The sequence below is a fragment of the Ovis canadensis genome, chromosome 3 (assembly GCF_042477335.2).
Source record: "Ovis canadensis isolate MfBH-ARS-UI-01 breed Bighorn chromosome 3, ARS-UI_OviCan_v2, whole genome shotgun sequence".
NCBI lineage: Eukaryota > Metazoa > Chordata > Mammalia > Artiodactyla > Bovidae > Ovis > Ovis canadensis.
Window position 1 is genome coordinate 168,994,302 of NC_091247.1, and position 24,494 is coordinate 169,018,795.

General features: G+C 45.0%; 1 protein-coding gene, 2 long non-coding RNA genes and 1 other non-coding gene across 8 annotated transcripts in view; 1 reads left to right on the top strand and 3 right to left on the bottom strand.

Annotated features, from left to right (window-relative positions):
* Window positions 1-16,280, top strand: part of RNF41 (ring finger protein 41) — a 28,419-nt gene extending 12,139 nt beyond the window's left edge. For all 4 annotated transcript variants that reach the window (XM_069584997.1, XM_069584998.2, XM_069584996.1 and 1 more), the window contains 5 exons: window positions 7,472-7,584; window positions 11,097-11,368; window positions 12,063-12,198; window positions 12,568-12,671; window positions 13,443-16,280. In XM_069584997.1, coding sequence (XP_069441098.1) covers window positions 7,495-7,584; window positions 11,097-11,368; window positions 12,063-12,198; window positions 12,568-12,671; window positions 13,443-13,794 — 954 coding nt within the window. In that variant the 5' untranslated portion in view covers window positions 7,472-7,494 and the 3' untranslated portion in view covers window positions 13,795-16,280. The remainder of the gene's footprint in view (window positions 1-7,471; window positions 7,585-11,096; window positions 11,369-12,062; window positions 12,199-12,567; window positions 12,672-13,442) is intronic.
* On the bottom strand, window positions 558-2,856 carry LOC138437523 (uncharacterized). Its single transcript, XR_011256002.1, has 2 exons — window positions 1,545-2,856; window positions 558-863 (listed from the first exon to the last, which is right to left on the bottom strand). It is a non-coding gene; the product is annotated as an uncharacterized lncRNA (long non-coding RNA).
* Window positions 12,333-24,492, bottom strand: LOC138437522 (uncharacterized). Of its 2 annotated transcripts, XR_011256001.1 has the most exons (5): window positions 24,281-24,492; window positions 23,854-23,981; window positions 21,645-21,828; window positions 16,680-17,064; window positions 12,333-12,636 (listed from the first exon to the last, which is right to left on the bottom strand). It is a non-coding gene; the product is annotated as an uncharacterized lncRNA (long non-coding RNA). The 2 variants fall into 2 exon arrangements; XR_011256000.1 differs by lacking the exon at window positions 24,281-24,492 and having other exon boundaries at window positions 23,854-24,249.
* On the bottom strand, window positions 23,642-23,723 carry TRNAS-CGA (transfer RNA serine (anticodon CGA)). The gene has a single exon. It is a non-coding gene; the product is annotated as a tRNA-Ser (tRNA).
* Window positions 24,493-24,494: the final 2 nt, after the last annotated feature.

The following is a 24,494-nucleotide window of genomic DNA, read 5'->3' on the forward strand; positions in this document are numbered from 1 at the left end:
ATTCCCTATCGCCTATATTTTTTGCACGGTTGCCAGAATCTGCCAGTCTAAAATAGGAAGCTGGACATGTCAGTTTCTTAAAGATCCTTCAGGTGTACACAGACTTAAAGAATCTCCCCCACAACATTCTTATGATTACATAGGAAAAAATAAGAACTCTTAGAGTAGAAAAACCTGACAAATAGCACTTAACCAAAGGATCAAAGCTGGTACCACCAGGAACAGTACAGATCAACATTATGTGCTCCTGATATGATGCATTGAGAACACAATGCTACTTTGTGGTATTTTTGCCTAAAATGAAACCTGAATTTACTTATTGATTTTAAATATTTATCTATTTATTTGGCTGTGCCAGGTCTTAGTTGCAGGATGCAAAATCTTTAGTTGTGGCATTCAGAGTCTTAGTTGCTGCATCTGGGATCTAGTTCCCTGATCATGGATCGAACCTGGGCCCCCTGCATTGGGAGCTTGGAATCTTAGCCACTGGACTTCCAAGTCCCAAAACCTTAATTTAATCACGAGGAAACAACAGACAAATGAGAGACATTCTCATATAACTGGTGTGTATTCTTATTTATTTACTGGCTGTGCTGGGCTTTCTTTCGTTGCAGTGATTGGGGGCTGCTTCCCAGTTGCAGTGCATGGCCTTTGCCACTGTGCCAGCTTCTCTTGTTGTGGAGCGTAGGCTCTTGGCACGTGGCCTTCAGTAGTTGCAGCACGCGGGCTCGGTAATTGTGGCACACGGGCCTGGTTGCTCTGTGGCATGTGGGATCTTTCTGCACCAGGGATCAGACCCGTGTCCCCTGTGTTGGCAGGTGGGTTCTTATCCACTGTATCACCACGGAAGTCCAGTGTGCATTCTTAAAAAATGTCAAATTTATAAAAAACGAAAAGGATTTAGTAACTTTTTCAGTCATAGGATTCAAGAAGTTTGACAACTCAGTGCATAATATAATTCAACATAATCTTGAATGTTCTTTTGCTCAAGGAGATTATTGGGACAACTAGCAAAACTGGAAAACTGGTTTGTAAATATAATATTACATCAATGTTAATTTCCTGATTTTTATAATCTTACTATCAATATAAAAATGTTCTTTTTAGGAAGCATCAAGTCTACAGTTGACTTTTAAAAGTTCAAAAAGTTTTGATATATATATATATAGCAGTTATAAATGTAGTTAAATGTAAACATTTAAGGAGTCTGGATGAAGGCTATATGGGATCTTTGGAAGTCTGAAATTGTCAAAATTAAAAAAATGTGTAAATTTATGTCAACAAAAATCCTTCAGGCACTCCCATAACTTTCAGGTTTATTCTAACCCTACTGTAGTATCCTAGGGTCTTCATTACTCTTAATTTAAACCATCCCTCTTTAAGCTCCTAATGCTATATGCTGTTTCTTTGCTGCTGTTTGAACCAGGATTCTTTTGGTTGGAAGATACAGAAGCCCAACTCAAAGTAGCTTAAATAAAAAGAGGATACACAGGATGTCTTACAGAAACCAAAGTTAGGAAGGCAGCTGGATCTTGGGAACATACCTGCACTCTGATCTCAGGACTTTGCTGCTCTAATCCAGGCCTTTCTCACTGTGTCCATCTCAGTCTTTTCTTTCCCTCTGTAGATTTGTCTTCCTCAGTGAACATGGCACGCAGAGAAAGAGCAACTCATCTTGCTTGATGTCATCTTGCTTGATGTCAAGTTCAAATTCTCAGAGATACGATATGTTGGCCCTGGTTGGGTTGCATGCTCACCCTTGGCCCAGTCAGCTGCAGCCTAGAGTAAGGTCTCTGTACTGGTGGGGCAGCTTCTCTGGGAGCCGTGTGGATGAGAGAGAGGGAGTAGAGTTCGTAGAGCGAACAGTGCCATGGTGTGCGCTGCAGCCGTCAGCAACGCAGGGCCGCAGAAGACGATCCTGCACTGTGCGCTCGGCTCTCCACCACCATCCTCATTGCTCAGCGAGTCGCAACAAGGAGAATCACAAGGGGCCTTGGTTCTGGGTCTTACATTTCACTTTATGATGTCTTTATTTTTTTGTTTTTAAATATTTATTTATTTGGTGGCACCATCTTAGTTGCAGCAGGCAGGATCTTTGGTAGGGGCATATGGGATCTAGTTCCCTGACTGGGGGTTGAACCCAAGCTTCCTGCACTGGGAGGATTGAATCTTAGCCACTAGGCCACCAGGGAAGTCCCTATGATGTCTTATCACCTTTCATGTACTCACTCTGATCCATTACTGTTGATGGATTATTCAAAAGAATGTTGACATAGGAACAGAAGGTCAGAGGTCTGAGGAGAGACAAATACATGGCTATCCCCACTTTTTTTTTAAACTTTATTTATATTATAGTTGATTAATGATGTTGTGATAGTTTCAGGTGCACAGCAAAGGTACTCAGTCATATGTATACATGTATCCAATCTCCCCCAAAACTCCCCTCCCATGCAGGCTGCCATGTAACATTGAGCCGAGTTCCCTGTGCTATACAGGTCCTTGCTGGTTATCCTTCTTAAATATAGCAGTGTGTACATGTTGATTCCACACTCCCTAGCTTTCCCTTCCTTCCATCCTTTCCCCTGACAACCATAAGTTCATCCTTTAAGTCTGTGAGTCTATTTCCATTTTGTAAATAAGTTCATTTGTATCATTTTTTTTTTAGATTCCGCATATAAGGAATGTCACGCGGTATTTCTCCTTCTTTGACTTCACTCAGTATGCCCGTCTCTAGTTCATGCATGTTGCTGCAAATGGCATTGTTTCCCTTCTTTATGGCTGAGTGATATTCCATTGAATATATGTATCACATCCTCTTTATCTCTTCCTCTGTCAGTGGGTATTTAGGTTGCTTCCATGGGTTGGCTATTGTAAGCAGTGCTGCAGTGAACACTGAGGTGCATGTATCCTTTCAGACCATACTTTTCTCTGGGTATATGCCCAGGAGTGGGATTGCAGGATCATATAGTAGCTCTGTTTTTAGTGGAATTTTTTTAATACTCTTCTTTAAAAATTTTTATTTATTTATTTTTGGCTGTGCTAGGTCTTTGTTGCTATGAGAGCTTTTCTCTAGTTGCATCGAGCAGGGGCTACTCTCTAGTTGAGGTGCTCAGGCCTCTCATTGCAGTGGTTTCTCTCATTGCAAAGCATGGGCTCTAGGGGCACAAGCTTCAGCAGTTTTGGCATGGGGGCTCAGTAGTTGCAGAACACAGGCTCAGTAGTTGTGGCACATGGGCTTATTTGCTCTAAGGCATGTGGGATCTTCCTGGATCAGGGATCAAACCCATGTCTCCTGCATAGGCAAGGCACGTGTATTCTTTACCACTGAGCCACCATGGAAGCCCTATTTTTAGTTTTTTAAAGAGCCTTTATATACTGTTCTCCACAGTGGCTGTACCAATTTACATTCCCACCAAGAGTGTGGGAGGGTTCCCTTCTCTCCATGGATATCCCCATCTTAGAGGAAGATAGCCAGACCAACGTAGTTTAGAGTGACAATTTCAGAGGCATTGTTAGTAAGCCCAAGGCCCTGAATGTAGATCCTAGAAATGGAGGAACAGGAATGCAGAGAAATGGTGGTGATGGAGGTCAGTGTAATTATAGCAATGTCATGGGGTATCATTCATTGTTCCTATATAAAATGGGTAAAGAAAGCTGAGTGGTTCCAAAGTGAGCCTTGTGATTTGTTATCTCCATTAGCCTAGTATATTAGTTAGGATCTTGTCTGATTAAAGAGACAAAATCCCAGCTCAAACCAGCCTAAACATAATAGGGAATTTACTGGCTCATGTAACTTATGTTCAGAAAGTGATTGTGGCTTCAAACATGGCTGAATTTAGGCCCTCAAATGATTTCATCTAAATTTTATTTCTCAGCTCTGCTTTCTTTATTGTAGTGTCTTTTTTTTTTTTTTTTGGCTGAGCTCTGTGGCATGTGGGATTTTAGTTGCCCAACCAGGGATTGAACCTGTGCCCCCTGCAGTGTGCAGAACCCTAACCACTGAACCACCAGGGAATTCCCAATTATGGTGTCATTCTATAAGTAGGCTCTCCTCATTAATGGCAGGGCTGGTCACTGACCACTCTTGAGTTGTACATCCTACCAGCTATACAAACTCCTTGAGTCCCAGGCATTTCTCTTATTGTCCTGGGTTGGGTCACATGTCCATTAGGAACCAGGATATGATTCCTAAAGGAAAACTGTGATGCTGTTTACAGAAAATGGGATGGTAGGTAGGCAGAAATACGTGTCCACTATACTCTGTTTGCTAGGAAGCTCCTAGTTAAAGCAACATTTAGTCACACCAATATTTTATATTTTGTTAAGAACTATAGCTTGGTGTTAAACTGGATGTAGCTTACCAGTTCCTACTCTTAAGGAATTTTTAATCAAGTAGTAGAAATTAGATGTGTACGTAAATAGGGAATTAAACTACCACACAGTTGCACTCATCTCACACGCTAGCAAAGTAATGCTCAAAATTCTCCAAGCCAGGTGTCAACAGTACATGAACCGTGAACTTCCAGATGTTCAAGCTGGATTTAGAAAAGGCAGAGGAACCAGAGATCAAATTGCCAACATCCGTTGGATCATGGAAGAAGCAAGAGAGTTCCAGAAAAACATCTACTTCTGCTTTCTTGACTATGCCAAAGCCTTTGACTGTGTGGATCACATCACAACAAACTGGAAAATTCTTAAAGAGATGGGAATACCAGACCACCTTCCCTGCCTCCTGAGAAATCTGTATGCAGGTCAAGAAGCAACAGTTAGAACTGGACATGGAACAAAATACTGGTTGCATATCGGGAAAGGAGTATGTCAAGGCTGTTATATTGTGACCTTGCTTATTTAGCTTATATGCAGAGTACATCATGAGAAACGCTGGACTAGATGAAGCACAAGCTGGAATCAAGATTGCCAGAAATATCAATAACCTCAGATACACAGATGACACCACCCTTATGGCAGAAAGTGAAGAAAAACTAAAGAGCCTCTTGGTGAAAGTGAAAGAGGAGAGTGAAGAAGTTGGCTTAAAACTCAGCATTCAGAAAACGAAGATCATGGCATCTGGTCCCATCTGGTCCCATCACTTCATAGATGGGGAAACAGTGACAGACTTTATTTTGGGGGGCTCCAAAATCACTGCAGATGGTGACTGCAGCCATGAAATTAAAAGATGCTTGCTCCTTGGAAGAAAAGTTATGACCAACCTAGACAGCATATTAAAAAGCAGAGACATTACTTTGCCAACAAAGGTCCATCTAGTCAAAGCTATGGTTTTTCCAGTAGTCACGTATGGATGTGACAGTTGGACTGTGAAGAAAACTGAGCGCCAAATAATCGATGATTTTGAGCTGTGGTGTTGGAGAAGACTCTTGAGAGTCCCTTGGACTGCAAGGAGATCTAACCAGTCCATCCTAAAGGAGATCAGTCCTGAATATTCATTGGATGGACTGATGTTAAAGCTGAAACTCCAATACTTTGTACACCTGATGTGAAGAACTGACTCATTTGAAAAGACCCTGATGTTGGGAAAGATTGAAGGTGGGAGGAGGAGGGGATGACAGGATGAGGTGGTTGGATAGCGTCACTGACTCAATTGGACATGAGTTTGACTAAACTCCAGGAGTTGATGATGGACAGGAAGGCCTGGCCTGCTGTAGTCCATGGGGTCACAAAGAGTTGGACACGACTGAGTGAACTGTACTGAACTCCCTGGCCATCCAGGGGTTAGGGCCCCTGGTGAGGAACTAAGACGCCGCATGGCACAGTCAAAAAAAAAAAAGTTTACAAAAATAATGGTTACTCTTGTGTACCGAGTCCCTAGTATGTGCCAGCAAACACCATGCTAAATGTTCTTCGTGCATCGTTTCTTGGTTATACCCATTTCATCTATTTAAAAAGCCATTTAGGCTTAGGAAGTGTACATGGCCTGGCCAAGGTCACACAGCTAATGAATAGTGGAACTAGGGATGTAAATCCAGTCAGTCTTAACTCAATCTAGTGCTGTACTTTAGTTTGTACTTGACCTAGCAAGGCCTCTCTGTGTCCATTCCATTCCCTACCCTTTTATTTTCAATTTTTATTTGTTTGTTTATATTTGAGCCACACAGCTTCAGGGATCTTGCTTCCCCGACCTGGGATCAAACCTGGGCCACCACAGTGAAAACGCCAAGTCCTACCACTGGACTGTCAGGGAAATCCCCCATTCCCCATTCTTGTAAATTGAACAGCATAATTCTAAATTTCTGAGAACTTCATAATTGACGTAGCTCATCTTTTTCAGGACATCACAGTTTGATGGGGTCTGCAGATTGTCTACCCTTACACCAGGTGCCCCTCCTTGCTCCAGGCAGCCCACTGGTTGGATGTCCACAGGGAAAGTTTCAGTTACTGTTCAGTGACGTCTTATTTGGGGCTTCCCTGGTGGCTCAGTGGTAAAGAATCTGCCTGCAATGCAGGAGACACAGTTTGATCCCTGGGTCAGGAAGATCCCCTAGGAGAAGGAAATGGCAACCCACTCCAGTATTCTCGCCTGGGAAAAAAAAATCCCATGAACAGAGCCTTGTGGGCTACAGCCCATGACCTAGCAACTGAACATGCACACACAATGTCTTATTTAGGTTTGATCTTTAGGAGCCGAAGGAAGGGGTGTGGCAGCCTAGCTGCTCTTTGAGTGTTGTTTCTTGAACTTCCCTCCCATCACCATCACCTAAATTCAGACTCTCACCGTTTCTCTCCTGCCTAGATATTTCTTCCTGTCTCTAATCTCAGCCCCGTTTACAGAGTGATTCTAAAAGAGAACTTTTATCATCGTTCCTTTTAAAGTCTTTCATTGGTCCCTGTAGCCTTCAAGGTGAAGTCCCAATTCCTTTTGTAAGACTCCCCATGGCCTGGCTCTTGCTTGCCTTTCTAGCCTTGTATTTTGACACTCCCTCTCTTGCACCCTTCAGATCAGCCTTTTTCTGAATCACTTATAGTTCCCTGAACTCATCATATATCTCCTCTTACTTCTGGGCCTTTAAACACACTATCTCATATGCCTAAAACCCTAATGTCCCACCCTGCTCAGGCTCCCCAATTCTCCCCAACCCTCACCCCATCCCCCACCCCTGCAACCTAGCTAACTATTTGTTTGTCCTGCTAGTGTTCTGGAAAACTTCTCAGCCTCCCTCTCCTTTCAGCCTGCATTAGGTATCCAAATTTCTTGCCATCATAATGCCCTGTGCTTAACCTGAGAGCATTTATCATTTCATAATTTAAGTGTATGTTTATATAAAATTCTTTAATTCTCCCATTAGAATTAAATTTCTTGAGTCAGCTTCCCCTACTGCCCCACAAATGACTGGCATGTAGTAAGCTCTCAATAAATATTTTTTGGACAAATGAATGGGTTGTGGCAGTGAGATAAAGTTGGCACATATCTGTATTCTTCTGAACTGGCCTCTTTTTCCTCTGTTGTTCCTTCCAGGACCTGGGTTTCAGTGATGAGACATGGGGTATGATGTAACCCGTTTCCAGGGGGATGTTGACGAAGACCTTATCTGTCCTATTTGCAGTGGAGTCTTGGAGGAGCCAGTCCAGGTGAGTCGGGTTGATGGCAGGTTTGGTGAGGCAACAGACGGCAGTGGAGCTAATTAGAAAACATTCTTAGGAAATGGGGCCAATGGGGAAGCCACTGTTGAGGCTCCCACTCCCCACACTCCTGACACACGCAGACTAGAGGTCTGGGGCAAAGGAGCAGGGGTGGTGACACCAGGAACGGGGCCTTCCAGAGTCTGTGTAGAGGCGGACACCGCAGAAGTGCAGCTGGTTCCGAATTTCTTCGGAGGTGAGGTTTTCATGCTGTAAAATGGTCAGCTATTTGTTTCTGTCCTCTTGATAATAGCTTGGTAGCTTCTTTTTCTCTTCAGGGGCTCTAACTAGGTTCCATCTCCCTTTCCACAACTGAACTTCTGGACTCTCCTAGTAAGTTCTCTCTGCATTTTCATGATGCAGTGTCTCAGGTTATCAGCCTGCTGCTGCTAAGTCGCTTCAGTCGTGTCTGACTCTGTGCGACACCATAGACGGCAGCCTACCAGGCTCCCCTGTCCCTGGGATTCTCCAGTCAAGAACACTGGAGTGGGTTGCCATTTCCTTCTCCAATGCGTGAAAGTGAAAAGTGAAAGTGAAGTCGCTCAGTCGTGTCCCACTCTTAGCGACCCCATGGACTGCAGCCCAGCAGGCTCCTCCATCCATGGGATTTTCCAGGCAAGAGTACTGGAGTGGGGTGCCATTGCCTTCTCCTATCAGCCTGAGGGCCTGCCTACTGTTTAACAGATAGGAAGTGGGGAGCTGTATAAACTGATCTAGTTTCTTCCTGGGATTTATTGGCGGGGGGGGGGGGGGGGGGGGGAGTTTTTAATGCAGCCATGTACTCTGCATTGTGATATGAAAGCTGCCACCTTCACTAGGTCATTTCTTTACCAGCTTTGAGAGACCAAAGATAATTGTGTCTTCCTGGGGCAAGTGTGAGGAGAAGCTCATGAGTACCAGGCAAGTATAATGAACAAGGTGAATTCTTAACAGTTGTATTCATGGGACATCATTCTGCATGGTCCTTATTGCCTGTACTCTGTAAATACCAATTAATCCTCTGCCGCTCCTCTGACTAGGTAGAGATAATACCATGTTCCAAACCCAGACACCAGTCAATGAGGGCTGTGGCCCTTCCCCCACTCACTGCTTATACAAGGCTCCCCTTGATTCTTGGAGTTTATTCTTACTCTCCACTTGTTAGCTACCCAAAGGAACACAGATGACTGAACTGAATGAAAATCAGAATGCATTCCAGTGACAGCAAGCCCTGGCCCTATCGCCTGCCTTTGCAGCCTGCTGCCAGGTGGCGCTAGTGGTAAAGAACCTGCCTACCAGTGCAGGAGATGTAAGAGATGTAGGTTCGATCCCTGGGTCAGGAAGATCCCCTGGAGAGGGAAATGGTAACCCACTCCAGTATTCTTGCCTGGGAAATCCCATGGACACGGAGGAGCCTGGTGGACGACAGTCCATAGGGTTGCAAAGAGTCAGACATGACTGAAGCAACTTAGCACGCACGCATGCCATTAGAAGCAGATTGGCTGGGTGTGGAGCAGGCTCTCCTCGTGGTGTCAAGAGGTCATGGGGTGTGTCAGTTCCCTCTCCACCCTGACAGGGCCTTGTCTGTTTTCTGGCACCGTCATTTGAGGTGAGTCACGTGTGGAGAAATCAGTGGCAGTTAGTGACTCTCTGAGACAGAAAATCCTCCCCCACCCACTCAGGCTTTACTGTCTGAGGAGCAAGCCAGGTTAATAGACGCATGTCCAAGGACAGAAAACTTCTGCTAGGGATGCTGATTTCCCTACATCATTTTTTTAAAAATAGATAATAAAGTCATATGGTTTAGAAATCAAAACAGTAGAAAAAGATGTATGGTGAAAAGTCTTAATTCATCTTTGTCCCAGTCCACCTAATCCCCTCATCAATAGCCATTTCTGTTAATTTGGTATCCTTCCAGTGTGTATGGGGGCAGATACAAGCAAGTGTGAATGTACACATATATTTGCCTACCTTTCTTACACAAAAGTAGCGCCTTCTGTATACTTCTGCAGGGGTGGCAGGTTTAGATAGAAAGGTCATGAAAGAGGTTCAACTGAGCTGAGATCAGAACGATAAGGGGCCAGCAAAGGGGAGTAGCAAAAGCAAGAGACAGTAATGAGCAGGGTGGGATGAGGAAGAGAGAATGCCAGAAGGGCCTGAAGTCAGTGCTGGGAGCATGGTGTGAGGAGAGGCACAGGGCCAGATCAAACAGAATTTTTAAGTCCTGGGCAGGAGTTTGGATTTATTTTAGGTGTAATGGGAAACCATTGTAAAATTTTAAACAGGTGAGGAATATGATCCAGTTTGCATTTCTAAATGATCACTCCAGGTGCTGAGTGTAGGGTGGATTATAAAGGGGTAAGGTGGAAGCAGGAAGACCAGTTAGAAGACATGATAATTTAGATGAGAGGTGATCACTTGAACTGGGTTAGTGGTAGTACAGATGGAGAAAAGTGGACACACCTAGGATTTTTGAGATAGGGTCTAAGATTTTGAAAAGAATCAAATATTATTTGATTCACTTTCAGCGAAAGTGACAGTTGGATTAATGATATTGATAATGACTTCTTTTCTTATGAAGCCTTTGTATGTTACAATCTGAGCATTTTGAAGGCAGAAACTGTCTTACCTTTTTAAATTTAACCACGTAGCAAAATGTTTGGCTCATAAAAAAGCGCTCAGCATCATTCATCCATTCATCAACATCTAGTAAGTGCCCGCTCTGTCTGTCCCATGCTGGAGGCCAGAGAATCCTCTCACTTTGCATTATCAAGGAAGTAGGCTGAAATATGATCTTTATGAAACTGAAAAGAATGTGATTCTACAAAAATCTAGACCTGTTCTGGAGCGTAGGCATTGCTCCTTGGGACTCAGGGCAACACCTCGGGTTGGGCCTCATAACATAAGAACTTGGGGGAGCTCCCTGGTGGTCTAATGGTTAAGGATTTGGCACTTTCACTGTTGTGGCCCAAGTTCAATCCTTTGTTGGGGAACTGAGGTCTCGCAGCCAAAAAAAAATGAACTTTTGCCAGTAAGTCTCTGCCCCCCTCCCCCGAGTTCATCCCTCAGGACCCATATCAAATTCTGTCCTGTCCATAAATACCTGCCCTGATTGACCTAGACTGGAAAGATCTCACCCTCCTCTGGATTTCTTTGGCCAATTATTGTATATTTGTAATCCAGTTGGCATTTAATAATTGACCACCTTATGTCTTGCGCTCACTGTCCTGGAATGTTATTTATAGTTCTTATTGTTATATAACTTTTTACTTGTCTTATGTCACAATCCATTTGGAATCTTGAGCACAGGAAACACATCTGAAGCCTTACCCATCGCAGATCTCACTGTTGCCGTGACCCCAGGGACCTCTGGCGCTGGAAGCTGCACAGCGGCTTGATCGGCTTTGCAGAGTTATCGTCCCCAGGCTCCTGGCTCCGCTAATTCTCTTGTGTCCCCTTTGCCCTGCTTTAACTTCTTCCAGGCCCCTCACTGTGAGCATGCTTTCTGCAATGCCTGCATCACCCAGTGGTTCTCTCAGCAGCAGACGTGTCCGGTGGACCGGAGCGTTGTAACGGTCGCCCACCTGCGCCCAGTACCTCGGATCATGCGGAACATGCTGTCAAAGCTGCAGATTGCCTGCGACAACGCTGTGTTCGGCTGCAGTGCTATCGTCCGGCTTGACAACCTCATGTCTCACCTCAGTGACTGTGAGCACAACCCCAAACGGCCTGTGACCTGTGAACAGGGCTGCGGGTAAGAGTCCTGCCTTTCTTCTGCCCACAGAGAGGGGCCTTCCCGTTTATACCCATCTGTGGAGCTCCCACTCCCTGCTGAAGAGGTCTCCTGTGTGCATAGGCAAGGAGTGCTCTTGGCCTCCCTGGCTCCCTGCTCCAGGATCTGTTTTGTGCTGCTTTCCGAGCTACAGTCTTTGTCCTCTTGCTTTAGTAAGAGAAGGGAGACCGCTTCAGCAATCTGTGTGATACCACTAAAGACTGATTTACTTTATTCCTCCCTTTTGTCCAGTACTACTTCTCTTTGTCAGACTCACTGCTCTAATTTCCAGGCCTTTCATGTTACCTCTGGTCCTATTTTGTCTTTCTTTGGGGTGTAAGATATTTGATTAAATACTGATAGCTGGGGCTTTGAATCTAGGGCTTCTCAGAAGGAATGAGTCCACAGGCAGAATCTGTAGGAGGAACACAGAGCCACGTGGGAGATAAAACACTGTCTTGGAGAAGGAAAGAGGCCCAGAGGAAGAAGACAGCAAAGGGATATGGTGGGTGGGGGAGCTGGGGAGAAGGAAGTGAAGGCAGTAAACAAGAGAATGTTAGAAATGAATGAATGTTAGTAATTTCCGGTAGAGAAAAGCCCTCTCAGCAGTTACCTGCCTGTGCCACATATCTCATTGAACGCTCCTGTCGTGTTCTTTTCCCACCCTGGGTGGCAGCCTGGAGATGCCCAAAGATGAGCTGCCAAACCACAACTGTATTAAGCACCTGCGCTCAGTGGTACAGCAGCAGCAGACACGGATTGCAGAGCTGGAAAAGACCTCAGCGGAACATAAACACCAGCTGGCGGAGCAGGTAGGGCCTGGAGAACACAGAGTGTGTGCCTGTGGTTGATAGGCACGGATGTGAGCGGCGGATCTGTGCCTGTGCTTGTGAGCCTGGTTAGTGGATACTCTGCCTATGCATAACAGCGAATCAGACTGGAGCTCTTCTTGTTCCTCATTATCCCATCAGTGACATTCATTTATTTACCATTTATCAAATGCCTTCCCTTGGAGGCACTTTGCCAAGCACTGAGGGTACAGCTGGGATTGATACAGTCGTATCCTTGTCTTCATGAACCTTCCAGTCTGGTTGTTCCTCAGACCTCTCGATTTCCTTCATTTTGTCTTTCATCCATTGTCTGTCTTAACCATTATCCCTTGTTCTCCTTCCCTCCGACAGAAGCGAGACATTCAGCTGCTCAAGGCATACATGCGTGCAATTCGCAGTGTCAATCCCAACCTTCAGAACCTGGAAGAGACCATTGAGTACAACGAGATTCTAGAGTGAGTGTCATTCAGGATGTGGAATCCTCGTTCCATGTCCTGACACTGAGCCCTGAGGAGAGAAGAGCAGGGAAGTGGCAGAGGGGGAGGGTAAGAAGAGGGCTGGGCCGGGGCCACTGCTCCTCAGATGATGGGATGAAGAACACGAGGCGGAAGAGAAGGGGATCACCTTCAGCCCCAGTACAGGATCTCATATTTTTGGTGGATGGAACGGAAAGCTTACCTAAGAGTTATGGGTACCCACATGCACAAAACCCTGTGTTAAAAGAGAAAATATTGTCCCTGTCTTCAGGGAGTTTACAATTCAGAGAAGAGAGTGCAAAGATCCAGGAAAGTGATCTAAAATGTGGCAAAAACAAGTGAAGTCTAAGATCCCTTTCAGTTTTAGAGTTCTACATAGTTCATAGACTAAACTGTGAGTCAGTCTATACAGTGCTGCAAGGGACACAGAATAGAGGAATAATTGCTTCATTCGGTATTCATTTTTGTTGAATACTTACTACCTGCCAGGCACCATGTGCTAAGTATTGGAATTTTCAGGAGAAACAACAGGAACCCTACACTTGTGGGGTTTAATCTGGTGAGGAACACGTGCTGACACTCAGATGGGACCACCTAGGGAAAGATCTGGAGTTTCTGAACCAATGGTGGAAGGAAAGGAGGAATCAAGTTAGGCTGAGGGCAGAGCAGGCAGTCATTACTATTAGGAGGAAAGCCAGTGCAGAGAAAGGGGCTGACCTTCACTGACCCCCTCCAACTCCCTCCACACAGGTGGGTGAACTCCCTGCAGCCTGCACGAGTGACCCGCTGGGGCGGCATGATCTCCACCCCTGACGCTGTGCTCCAGGCTGTCATCAAGCGCTCCCTGGTGGAGAGTGGCTGTCCTGCCTCTATTGTCAATGAGCTGATTGAAAACGCCCACGAGCGGAGCTGGCCCCAGGGTCTGGCTACGTTAGAGACAAGACAGATGAACCGGCGTTACTATGAGAACTACGTGGCCAAGCGCATCCCTGGCAAGCAGGCTGTTGTCGTGATGGCCTGTGAGAACCAGCACATGGGTGACGACATGGTGCAGGAGCCTGGGCTCGTCATGATCTTTGCGCATGGTGTGGAAGAGATATAGGAGATCTTGATGGGTTCTCTGGAAGAGATGAAAATCTGAAGATCCTGTCACTCCAGCAGCAGGGCCCCAAGTCCTCCCCACTTTCCTTAATACCGTGGCTTACCCTGGAGCCACACGTGTCCCAGCTGTGCCACCAATGAAGGGGGCCGCAGGGCACTCTGCTCAGCCTTTCAGGTGGGAAACCCAGATTCCCTCCTTTTGTCTAATTTGTTCCCCCAAGATGTCTGTAAATTTTCCACCTGATTGGGAAAGTCCCCATCTCTATTTCTGTTTTCCTGCCTAGGGTCCCTGGTTCCAGATATTTTCAGAAAGCACAAAGATACTCATTTTTGATAGAGGATCAGGATGGAGTGAGGAATCGCTAACTGTTCCCCTCCTCCAAAACCTGGGAATCCAGATGAGGCAAGTCTGTTGACTCTGAACAGCACTTAGAGGGCAGCTGTGGGGAGCAGACATCCTGAAGACATGGTAGAGTGGAACAAAAGCCTAGAAATAAATAATGAGGCCAGTAGGCCATCGCTGGCAGCCCTTAAGAGAAGACTGGACCTCGGTGCCAAGCAATACCCCCAGGCCACTTAAAGGTGTGGGCTCCTGCCGGGCCTGCGGGTGTACAGTTGGGGATGCCGAATATTTTCAGATGAGCTCTTCTTTCCTACACTTTCTCACGGTTAGGCAATGACAGGGTTGGGGGTGAGGGGTTAGTCTCCTGGGGTGAATGTGCTCAGCAAGAAGCAGGTTGCTGGCTTCTGCTGCAGTTGGGTGGGTGCTGCCTCTGTGGCACGGGCCATAATAGCCCCCTAGACCCCTCGCCAGTCCTGTGATTGTAACTAGTTATTTTGATAACTTTCTTTCACTCTTTCCCTCCCACTTTTTTTTTTTTTAAGAAAGGCCTTATTATGGCTACTCCACTTTTCTAGCCCAGCCATGTTGTTGGCAATTTAATTTATTTACCTTTTTTTTTTTTTAAGAAAGGAAAAAGAAAAAAAAATTAACAAAACAGAAAACTTTTCTTTTGCTGTTCCTGTTGTGGGGATTTTTGGATAGGGTGGGACAGGGCTGAGGTCTTTTATATTTTTCCTTTTCAGCACAACCTTTGGCTTTAATATAGGAAGGGCCATGGGAGCCCCTGGCTGAACTGAAGCCTGCCCCAAGCCTCCATAACCTGCCTAGGATGAGGCGCTTCCTCTATTCCAGTGATGGATATGACCGTCCAGCATCACTGACTGTGCCCTAGAGAATTGTGCTCCCAGCCTCTCCAGGGTCTCATGGTAAAAAACTCTGAATTTAATTTTGAAGAAATCCTACCTGCCACCAGCCCTACCCCAACACCCAGTTTCCTTGCAGATATATAGCTGGGTTCTAAGCTTCACCAGGCAAGACGGGATGGAAATCCTGTCACTGAGTACAGGCTGTGCTGTCTCACCCATACCCGCCATGGGCTTCAGCTCCATTTCAAGCTGCCCAGGGCATTCCTTCATCCCTGGGGTGACCAGCAGAGTAAGAGAAAGGGAAGGGTAGTGGGTGTGATTATCTTAATATGCAGGTGAGAGAGGGGCTAGAGGAAGATGGCCATAGGACAGCTTGGACTTTTATCCCAGGCCAGCTTGCTGTAGGTCTGGGTAGTTGGGTCATGGCTGCACTGGGACTGTGGGGAGGAGAGGGACACAGCTTGAAGGCGGTGAGGAACAGTCATATGTTCCAGCTCCGGGACCTTGTGCTCAGGAATTTGAAAACGCTGCTATACTTAGTCTGGTTACTACACTTCTTCCACTCCCCTCTGCCCCTGCCTGCCTTACCCAGGCCCATACCCTCCTGTTACCACCTTCAGACGGAGCCAGGAAGCTCAGTTAAGGCTCCCCTACCCTTTGCACTAGTGTCTCTGCAGGTCGCTGGTTGTGTTATACATGTGCTGTTTCATGGTATTGACTGCACTAATAATAAATCTTTCACTCGGCTCTCTCAATTCTTAATTCATATCACTCCCCTCCTGGAGGTTCTCCTCTGCTTTGGCCTTTCTCTACCTTAATTCCCTGACTTCTTCCTTGTTCTGTAACTGACTCTTCATCTTTGGGCTGACCTCTGTTTTAGGAGGATGTCTGTCTGGAAGGAGTGTACGTACCCTCCTACGCCCTTCCCTCCTGTCTCCTGTTCTGTAGAGCTGAAGCACTCTTGCTAGTGATCTGGACTGTGTTATTTTTAGTTTTCCTTTGCTCCAAATCCATGTCTTCCCAAGGTGCTCTGGGATTTGGGGACACTTTCTGTAGGTGATACACAAGTACCTTTCCCCTTGTCCCACAAACACCTTTGCTTTGGAATCTGGATTCTATGGCAGGCAGAGAAACCTCCACCTAACTAAAAAAAGTAAACATGAGGAAAGGAACCTGGAACGACTGTGCCTGCTGTGATTGTCAAACCCGATAAACCCTTCTGTAGGCATTTGGTGCCACTTTCTCCCTGTCATGAGAAAAAAAAAATTGTTTACCATAGTACTGTATTTTAAATTTGTTGAGCATTTGCTATGCATCTAATATAAATCTAATAGTACTGTAGACACTTTAGAGGGGCAAAAAAAAAAGCATAAGAACATTCCTGTGCCCATGGAATCTACTACACTTTCATATACACAAGATCTGATAAGCACATCATGGTATAGACCACAAGTGGCAACATATATGCGCTAGTGACAGCAGTAGTGCTTTTTTTTTTAAGTTTCTTTAAAATTATGTTTAGAACCTGCTGCTCATTCTTTTGAATGTCATGAATGATGCCAAATCTTTTAGGGTAGGCCTGGTTTTTGGAAACAGTAGTCACTGAATGTCTATTTTGCAAGAACTCAACTAGGGTGGAGCTGGGGCTGGTGGTTCATATAGCAAAATGGCACCTACCTTCACAGAAGTTACTCCCCGATAGAGATAAATGTTTAATCAGGTCAGTTGCTCGGTCATGTCCAACTCTGCAACCCCATGGACTGCAGCATGCCAGGCTTCCCTGTCCATCACCAACTCCTGGAGCTTGCTCAGATTCCTGTCCATCGAGTTGGTGATGCCATCCAACCATCTCATCATCTGTTGTCCCCTTCTCCTCCTGCCTTCAATCTTTCCCAGCATCAGAGTATATAATAAGACATTGTAAATGTGGGAAGTGGATCTTGCCACAAGCAGTATGTGAGCAGAGTGAAGATAAAGCCATGGATTCCAGGAAAGACTCCCGGGAGACGTGGTATCTTGTTCTAGATCAGAGGTTGGCAAACCACAACTTGTATCTTGCTGCCTGATTTTGAAAAAAAAAAAAAAAAGTCGGATCAGAACACAGCCATGCCCTTTGTGTTTATGTAGCCTCTGGCTGCTTTCAGGTTGCAGCAGGAGAGCTGAGCACCTGCCATAGAACTGTGGCAGGACCTAAAACGTGTGCTGCTTGGTCCTTATAGAAAATGTGCCAGCCTATTTTAAGGTCAGGAGAATGGGCGGGGAAGTAAAGAGGGTTGCTTGTTTTAAATTTTTTTTTTTTTTAAGTATATGCCTTTGAAAAATCAGAATTTTTCTGCATTGTCAAAATAACAAATGCTTAAAATTAACAATGTATTCTTAATCTAATACAAACTTATATTCACAGTTCCCCAATTGTCCTAAGAAAAATACTTTTAGAGCTGATTACTGTCCAACCTGGATCCAATGGAACCATGTGGTTACACCAGGTTATGTGTTTTAACTCTGTCTGGATTCCTGAAACAACCTCTTTTTGGTAACATTAATTTGTTGAAGAGAATAGGGTCAGTTGTCCAGAGAGTGGTCTTTTGAATTTGACTCCTTCTTCACAATATCTTTTAACTTATTCTTCAAACCGCTATTTTTCCTAAACAAGATTAGATCTGGAGTCAGAGAGATTCTGTTTTTTTTCTGTCATGCCATGTGGCTTGTGGGATTTTAGTTCCCCAACCTGAGATTGAACCCAGGCCCTCAGCTGTGAAAGTGTAGAGTCAGAGCACTACCAGGGAATTCCCTGGAGTCAGGGAAGTTAACCAGTTCTGGGAATAAAAGGCATCTCATGGGAGATGTTCTTTACATTGTGTAACATTAGAACATAGGCCCTGTTGTCACACTATTACCCTGATCTCATCACTGTACGCTTCCATTATTGAGAGGTTTTTGAAGCTGGCTAGGTGACAAATATGTGCCCCGAGAGAAGGGCAGCTGGCAGTACAGATCTGATAGGTTACTGGTATACAAGAATAGGGACTCAACACTGCTTCTATGATTTTTTTCAAAAACTTGTGGACACCCTAATGTTTATGCTAAATGTCACAACTTTTAAATGCTGGCTCAATTTTTTAAATACGGGCCAAAAAAAGCATGGTTCACCAGAGTTTTCAGCCTCTGTTTTAGGCTGAAATAATAGCATGAATAAAAACAATTGGAAGTGAAGGATATGTTGAAGAAGGAAGAATTGTGATCTGAAGCATGCTGCTGCTGCTAAGTCGCATCAGTCATGTCCGACTCTGTGCGACCCCAGAGACGGCAGCCCACCAGGCTCCCCCGTCCCTGGGATTATCCTGGCAAGAACACTGGAGTGGGTTGCCATTTCCTTTTCCAATGCATGACAGTGAAAAGTGAAAGTGAAGTTGCTCAGTCGTGTCCGACTCTTAGCCACCACATGGACTGCAGCCCACCAGGCTCCTTCGCCCATGGGATTTTCCAGGCAAGAGTACTGGAGTGGGGTGCCATTGCCTTCTCCGATCTGAAGCGTAGAGTTTGTTGAAAGAAGTAATGGAAGCCTAAAAGTAATTTGGGGCTGATTCCTGGAAAGCTTTGATATGGCAGGGAATTTGGACATTAGTTTTACAGGTAAGTTCTTGCGAAGTGACTTGCAATTCATGGTTCTAGTGATGATGGAAAAACAATGAAAACTGGATGACAACATTAGTAAGCTTTGCACTAATTCACATGAGAGGATTAGAGCTTGAAATAGACCTAGAAAGAGGACAGAGGAGGGGAGAAAAATCAATAGGTAACTGACCTTGGTAACTGGATTCACTCAGCCAAAATTTATAGCATAAGTGTCAAGTGCTAGACGGGGTTCTGGGCATTTGAGATATACAAGTAATTGTATATTCCTTGAAAGGAATTTGAAGCTTGGGTGACATAAACTTGAACAAATAATGGCAAATACAGAATAGCATACTGCTAATAGGTAAGTTTAATGCAATGGGACGAGGAGGAAAGGGGTCAACTCCCTACACTACCCTGATGGGATGCAGGAGGGAAGGCTTCCCAGGAATCACTAGAGCTGAGTTCCAAATAGGATCAGATATTGGCAGTGAGGAAAGGGACTAACAGTCAGATTGAGCATGTATTGTGAGTCATGAGCTAAATATTAAGCATCTAGTCATCCCAGCAGTTTTATAAAAAGATTATCATCATCACTTTCTATGTGGGGAAACTGAGACAAAGGACAAAGTTCATGTAGCTAATAACCAGAACTGGAGGACTTCCCTGGCAGTCCAGTGGTTAAGAATCAGCCTTCCAATGCAGGGGGCATGGGTTCAATCCTTGGTCAGGGAACTAAGATCCCACATGCTGTGGGTTGTGGCCAAATTTATCTTTTAAAATAATAAGAAGAACTAGGATTTGAACCCAGAATTCATTCCAGAGCCTGAGTTGCTAACCAGTGCACATAAAAAGGGGCACTTAACTAAAGATGAGTCACAGATAAAGACTGAGGTTTCTAGTCTGTGAGTGAGAGGACATGTCATTAACCTGAATAGCGAGGAGATGAGCAGGTTTGAAGAATGAAGTAATGAGCTCATTTGGGGAAAAATGGGTTGGAAGTGCTTCCCCATAGAGGGAGTTGGCTAGAAAACAGAAATGTGGGTCTACAGCTTAAGGGCAAAAAGTTAGGGTTAAAGATGTGGATTTGGGAATTATCAAGAAATTCCAGGAATGATAGCAGCCACTAAAGGAGAGAACAGAGGCTAAGAATTTGACCTTAGGGAATTCCAGAAGTAATCTGGAACAAAATCTGGAAAAAAAGATGCATGATAAGGGTGGCTAATGTTTCAGCTTTTTTTAAAGTAATTTTGAAGTAATCAGTCATTTAAATGTGGCTTGTAAACTAGCCATGAAGGAGCTCCAGAAATGTTCTATGCAATGATAGCATTCCTGAAATAAGTGTAGGTTGAGATCATTTCAGCTTGGGTCCTCTAATGATTTGTTTTACTGGATAAACTACAGAGATTCAAGCCTTGTAACATCTGGAACAAGTTGACAAATTGGAAGGAGATAAGTTCCTGCATGTTCGATTTCCCCACATTAGCTTTTTAGTCACATAAAAGCAAATTTGATTAAGATCTAAGAATCTGCAGCTTAAAAAAAAATCAGTATAGGGTAGAATTAGCTAGTCATTGGTTTTAAGGTGAGGAGACAGAAGGAACTTCAAGAGAGAAAGAAGAAATGAGGCTGTGACTTAGACATCCAGCCCATTTAGATTGGGGCTATCTTACTGGAAGGACACAAGGATTAAAAAAAATGGGTGATTTAGGCAGGGCATATTGATAATAGGAGAATGTGTTTGAACAGATGGGGCACTGAAATTCCTAGATGAGATTAATATGATGAAAGCAGTGCTTCAGAGATTTTTAAGTGTGGCGAAACTGGGGCATCTGGAAGGCCACCGTAACCGTGAAATGGATGGTATGATGGAGGAAGCAGGTTGGTGAATGATGGATATGGCAGAAAAGAAAATGCCTGATAATTCTTAAGGTTGGAAACTAGATAGAATTGGGAGAATAGTATTAACAAATGAAAAAAGTTGAAAATGTGATTCAGGGAAGGAAAAAGTTTTGTGTTTTAGGTGACATTAGGTTAGCTATGCAGATATATAGGCTAGAGATATGGGGCTTCCCTGGTGACTCAGCAGTAAAGAATCTGCCTGTCAAGCAGGAAATGCAGGTTCCAACCTCAGGCTGGGAAGACCCCTAGAGAAGGAAATGGCAACCCACTCTAGTACTCTTGCCTGAGAAATCCCATGGACAGAGGAGCCTGGCAGGCTACAGTTCTTGGGGTTGCAAAAGAGTCAGACATAACTTAGCGACTAAACAACAAGGCAGCTTGAGATATAGGACCATGATGTGGCTGAAAGTTCATGCTTGGAATAGTGGTTTGGGGTTTCTGGCTTGGGAGGAGGAGAAGAGCAAAGCTTTTGTAGAACTTCACAGAAGAAGGAAGAAAATAAATGAGATGGAAAAATAGTGTTCTAAGAGAAAAGCAAGAATGTACAATGTCTCTCAAGCCCAGTAAGAAATCAATGGCTTCAAACATAGCAAAGTTTTCTACCACAGGGTATTAAAGATAGCATGGAGCTAGAGGTAGAAGGTCTAGATTTAAAAACAAAAAACAGTAGAAAACAACATGGTGATTTGGAAGTGTCAAGTGAAGGCATTGTTTTGTTTGTCCTGAGTTAATGAAGGATTGAATGAGTAGAGTAGGAGAATTTTAATCTGCTATGAAAGGTTATTCTTTAGGAGGTTGAAATGAGTGGGGCTTGCAAGCCTAGGTGCAGAAGGTAACTTCAGGGCAGAAGAGCAAGGCCAAATATTAACTCAAAAATTAAAGAATGCCAGTGGGTAGAATATAATGAATATGTAAGAATAGTGAGAAAGGGGGCTTGATTATGAAACACAAAACAGGACAGAAAGATAAGATTTGTTGGGATGGAAGGGTGAAGAATTTGTGATGGGCAATGGGGACAGTAAAATTTTGAAATTCTCTCTTGTGCATGGCAGTTCAAAGTCTTGGCCTCTCGCTTCCAACACTACAAGGAAAGCATTTGAGAATGAAAAGAAATATCTCAATTACCAAACAATCTCAACCAGCTTATTCTGGATCCAGATCCTCCATTTTGTAAACCATGAGGCCTCCTTCTCCTCACAACATAGTTGTCTGCTGCCCTCTGCTGGTCAATTTTGATCTTGGATCTTCAGATAATTAAATTTGAGAGCATGCGCAAAACCAGGATTTGGTAGGAAGTCCAGTAGAGAACCTATTAGATTATATTAATTCAGTACATTTTTTTAAAATCACATTTATGTCTAAAGCCTAATAGAGGAGGTGCAAAAAACAATAAAACACACAGTCCTAACTCTCAAGAAGCTCTCACGGAGTCCAGTGCCTGAAGATTAAAATATGTACACATGTTAAAAAAAAAATCCACGTACTCAAAAAGATTTTTTTTGGAGTGGCTTAAATGTGCCAAGAGTGTATATTCTACAAGGGAAGAAAGATTTCACATAGTAAGATAAGGGAATAGGATATGGGAGTGACGAGTGGTTAGGGAAGACTTCCCAGGAGAACCAACATTTAATGGAAACTGAGAAGAAAGTGATGATGAGATGATTTCAGGCAGAGAACAGTATGAACACAGACAAATATTATACCAGGAACTAAAAGAATACCAGTGGATGAAATGTAGTGAATATGAAAGAGTGAGAAGAAAAAAAAAGGAACCACGATAGGGTTTAAGGTCCCTGGCCACAGTGTGGATGCTTTAGATAATAGCAGTGTGGATAGATCACAGTGTAGATGCGTTACATATACCAGTGCATGCAGTCCTCACAGGAAGGCTCCAGCAAGGGGTGGGGGGCCAGCCTGCACTCAGTTCTGAGAAAAGTAGACACAGTAGACTATTTAGGAGGTAGGATAAATATAACATTTTAATTAAATTTTGCAGAAGCACATAAAACGAGATGCCTTGAATACAACCTAATGGATGGTAGTGGTTGACTGATTGGTTCTAGCTGTTGTAATCAAGAACCTCAAACAGCAGGTAAAGAGACATGCAGGATGGAAAGTATGGGGGGATAGTGGTATGGCTGGGGGAGGCAGTGGCAAGGAAAAAACAGCATAAGTGGAGAGAGCAGCATGAGATAGATATATCTCATATGCAAGCAGAGTTTGCTTATGAAACTCTGCTTGTGTATCTCATGAGACGGCATGAGAATGATAGAAAGGTGGGAAACTCCGAAAAGAAATGTGTAAAACACTCTATGAATTACCTTTGAATCCCTGCCCTCTGGGGAATCTTCTTGGGGATGTGGCTGTGCAAGAAATCATATACAAAAAGAGAACATCCTCAACAAGAATCCTAGATATTCCCCACAGTGAGAAACTGGGAAGAGAAAGAACCAGGTGAGGTGAGTACAGGAGGGTTGGAGAAGGATCAGGTAATTCCCTAGCTAGGAACTTGGAACAAGGAGAATTTAGAACACTACCTGGCACATAATAAGCACACGATAAAAAGTGAGTTATCTTCGCACACTCTGGCTCCAGCCAGATTGGCAGTGTTGATGTTTCAATAGATCATTCCCCACAAGCTCTGTGATCCCTGAGACGTAGCACCTGAGGGAAATCCCAGTGAGAGAACGCCTTGTTTCTAGGATCTTCACGGTACAGAGACCTACAAGATGTGACGTCTGGTCATTAAATTCAGAGGTGCCCTCTTTATCTGGAAACTCCAGTTTTTACTATTAAAAGCACAACTAGCATTCACATTCCTGAACAACACTTAACCGTTCTTGAACCAAATCTTTGGCTACACCCTCCCGAAAGAATGAAACAAGGTACGTCGAAACTCTGCTTGCAAACCTGAAGTTACAGAATTCTCTAAGTGCTTTGTTATCCTAGCAGCCAACACAGTTGTACATCATTAAACGCTTCTTGTCACCCTCAGCCCCCTTCTTCCCCCAGATCCAGGGGTGAGACCTTTTGGCTTCTGTTTCCGATACAGAAAGGGAAAGGCACGAAACACACGTGGAAGTCAAGAAGTTTCCTTCACACACACCCTGAAAAAAAGCGGCCGTCACGAACAGGATTCGAACCTGTGCGGGGAAACCCCATTGGATTTCGAGTCCAACGCCTTAACCACTCGGCCACCGTGACTTCCAAGACCGCCTGTCACCGAGCACTTACAGAAAGGGTCTGTACAACGACCCGGAGCGAGTGGTGGCAACGGGAAGCTGGGCCAAGCCCAAACACACAGCCTGTGACCTCCTCACATTCCGCTCCTTACCTCTGCCTTCACGCCGCTCAAAGGAAGAGAGTCGGGTGGATCGGGTGACCCAAGGAGGAAGGGTCTCCCGCCCCACGAAGATGAGGGTCTCAAGGAGCGCAAAGCTGTTTAGGAGGCATTGGCGAGGCCTGCAGAGGAAAGCAGTTGGAGAGGAGGGGCTGGGTCCCCGGGGTGGCGGCTAGGGGACTCCTCGGGTTGCGGAGTGAGACCTGGGACAAGGCGTTAGGGGCGAGGGAGGCTCAGGAGTTTAAACGGGGCACTCCTGGGGATGGATGACAGGAAGAAACTTCTTGCGGAAACGGGTCCAGGGCTCCTCGGGATTAGGGGCTTTGTGGGGTTAAGAAATGCGCAAGGTGAGGACCACTGAGGTCTGGGCTGGGGGCTCCTCAGGCGACCGGCATCCCCCTGGGGTAGGATAGAGAGGTACCCCACTCCACCGGCTGAGAGGCAAGAAAAGACTTCAGGTCAGCAAATGGCGATCTCCGGGGAGTGTGCGCCCCCTCCAGGAAGCAGCTTCCTCCCCAGAGCTCCGGCCGCGGCCGCCGCCGCCAGGGAGGCCGCCAGGGTCCGCCCCGCGCCAGGCGCTCCGCCGCCACCGCGTCCGGCCGACCGGCAGGGGGCGCTGCGCGGGCCGGGGCCGG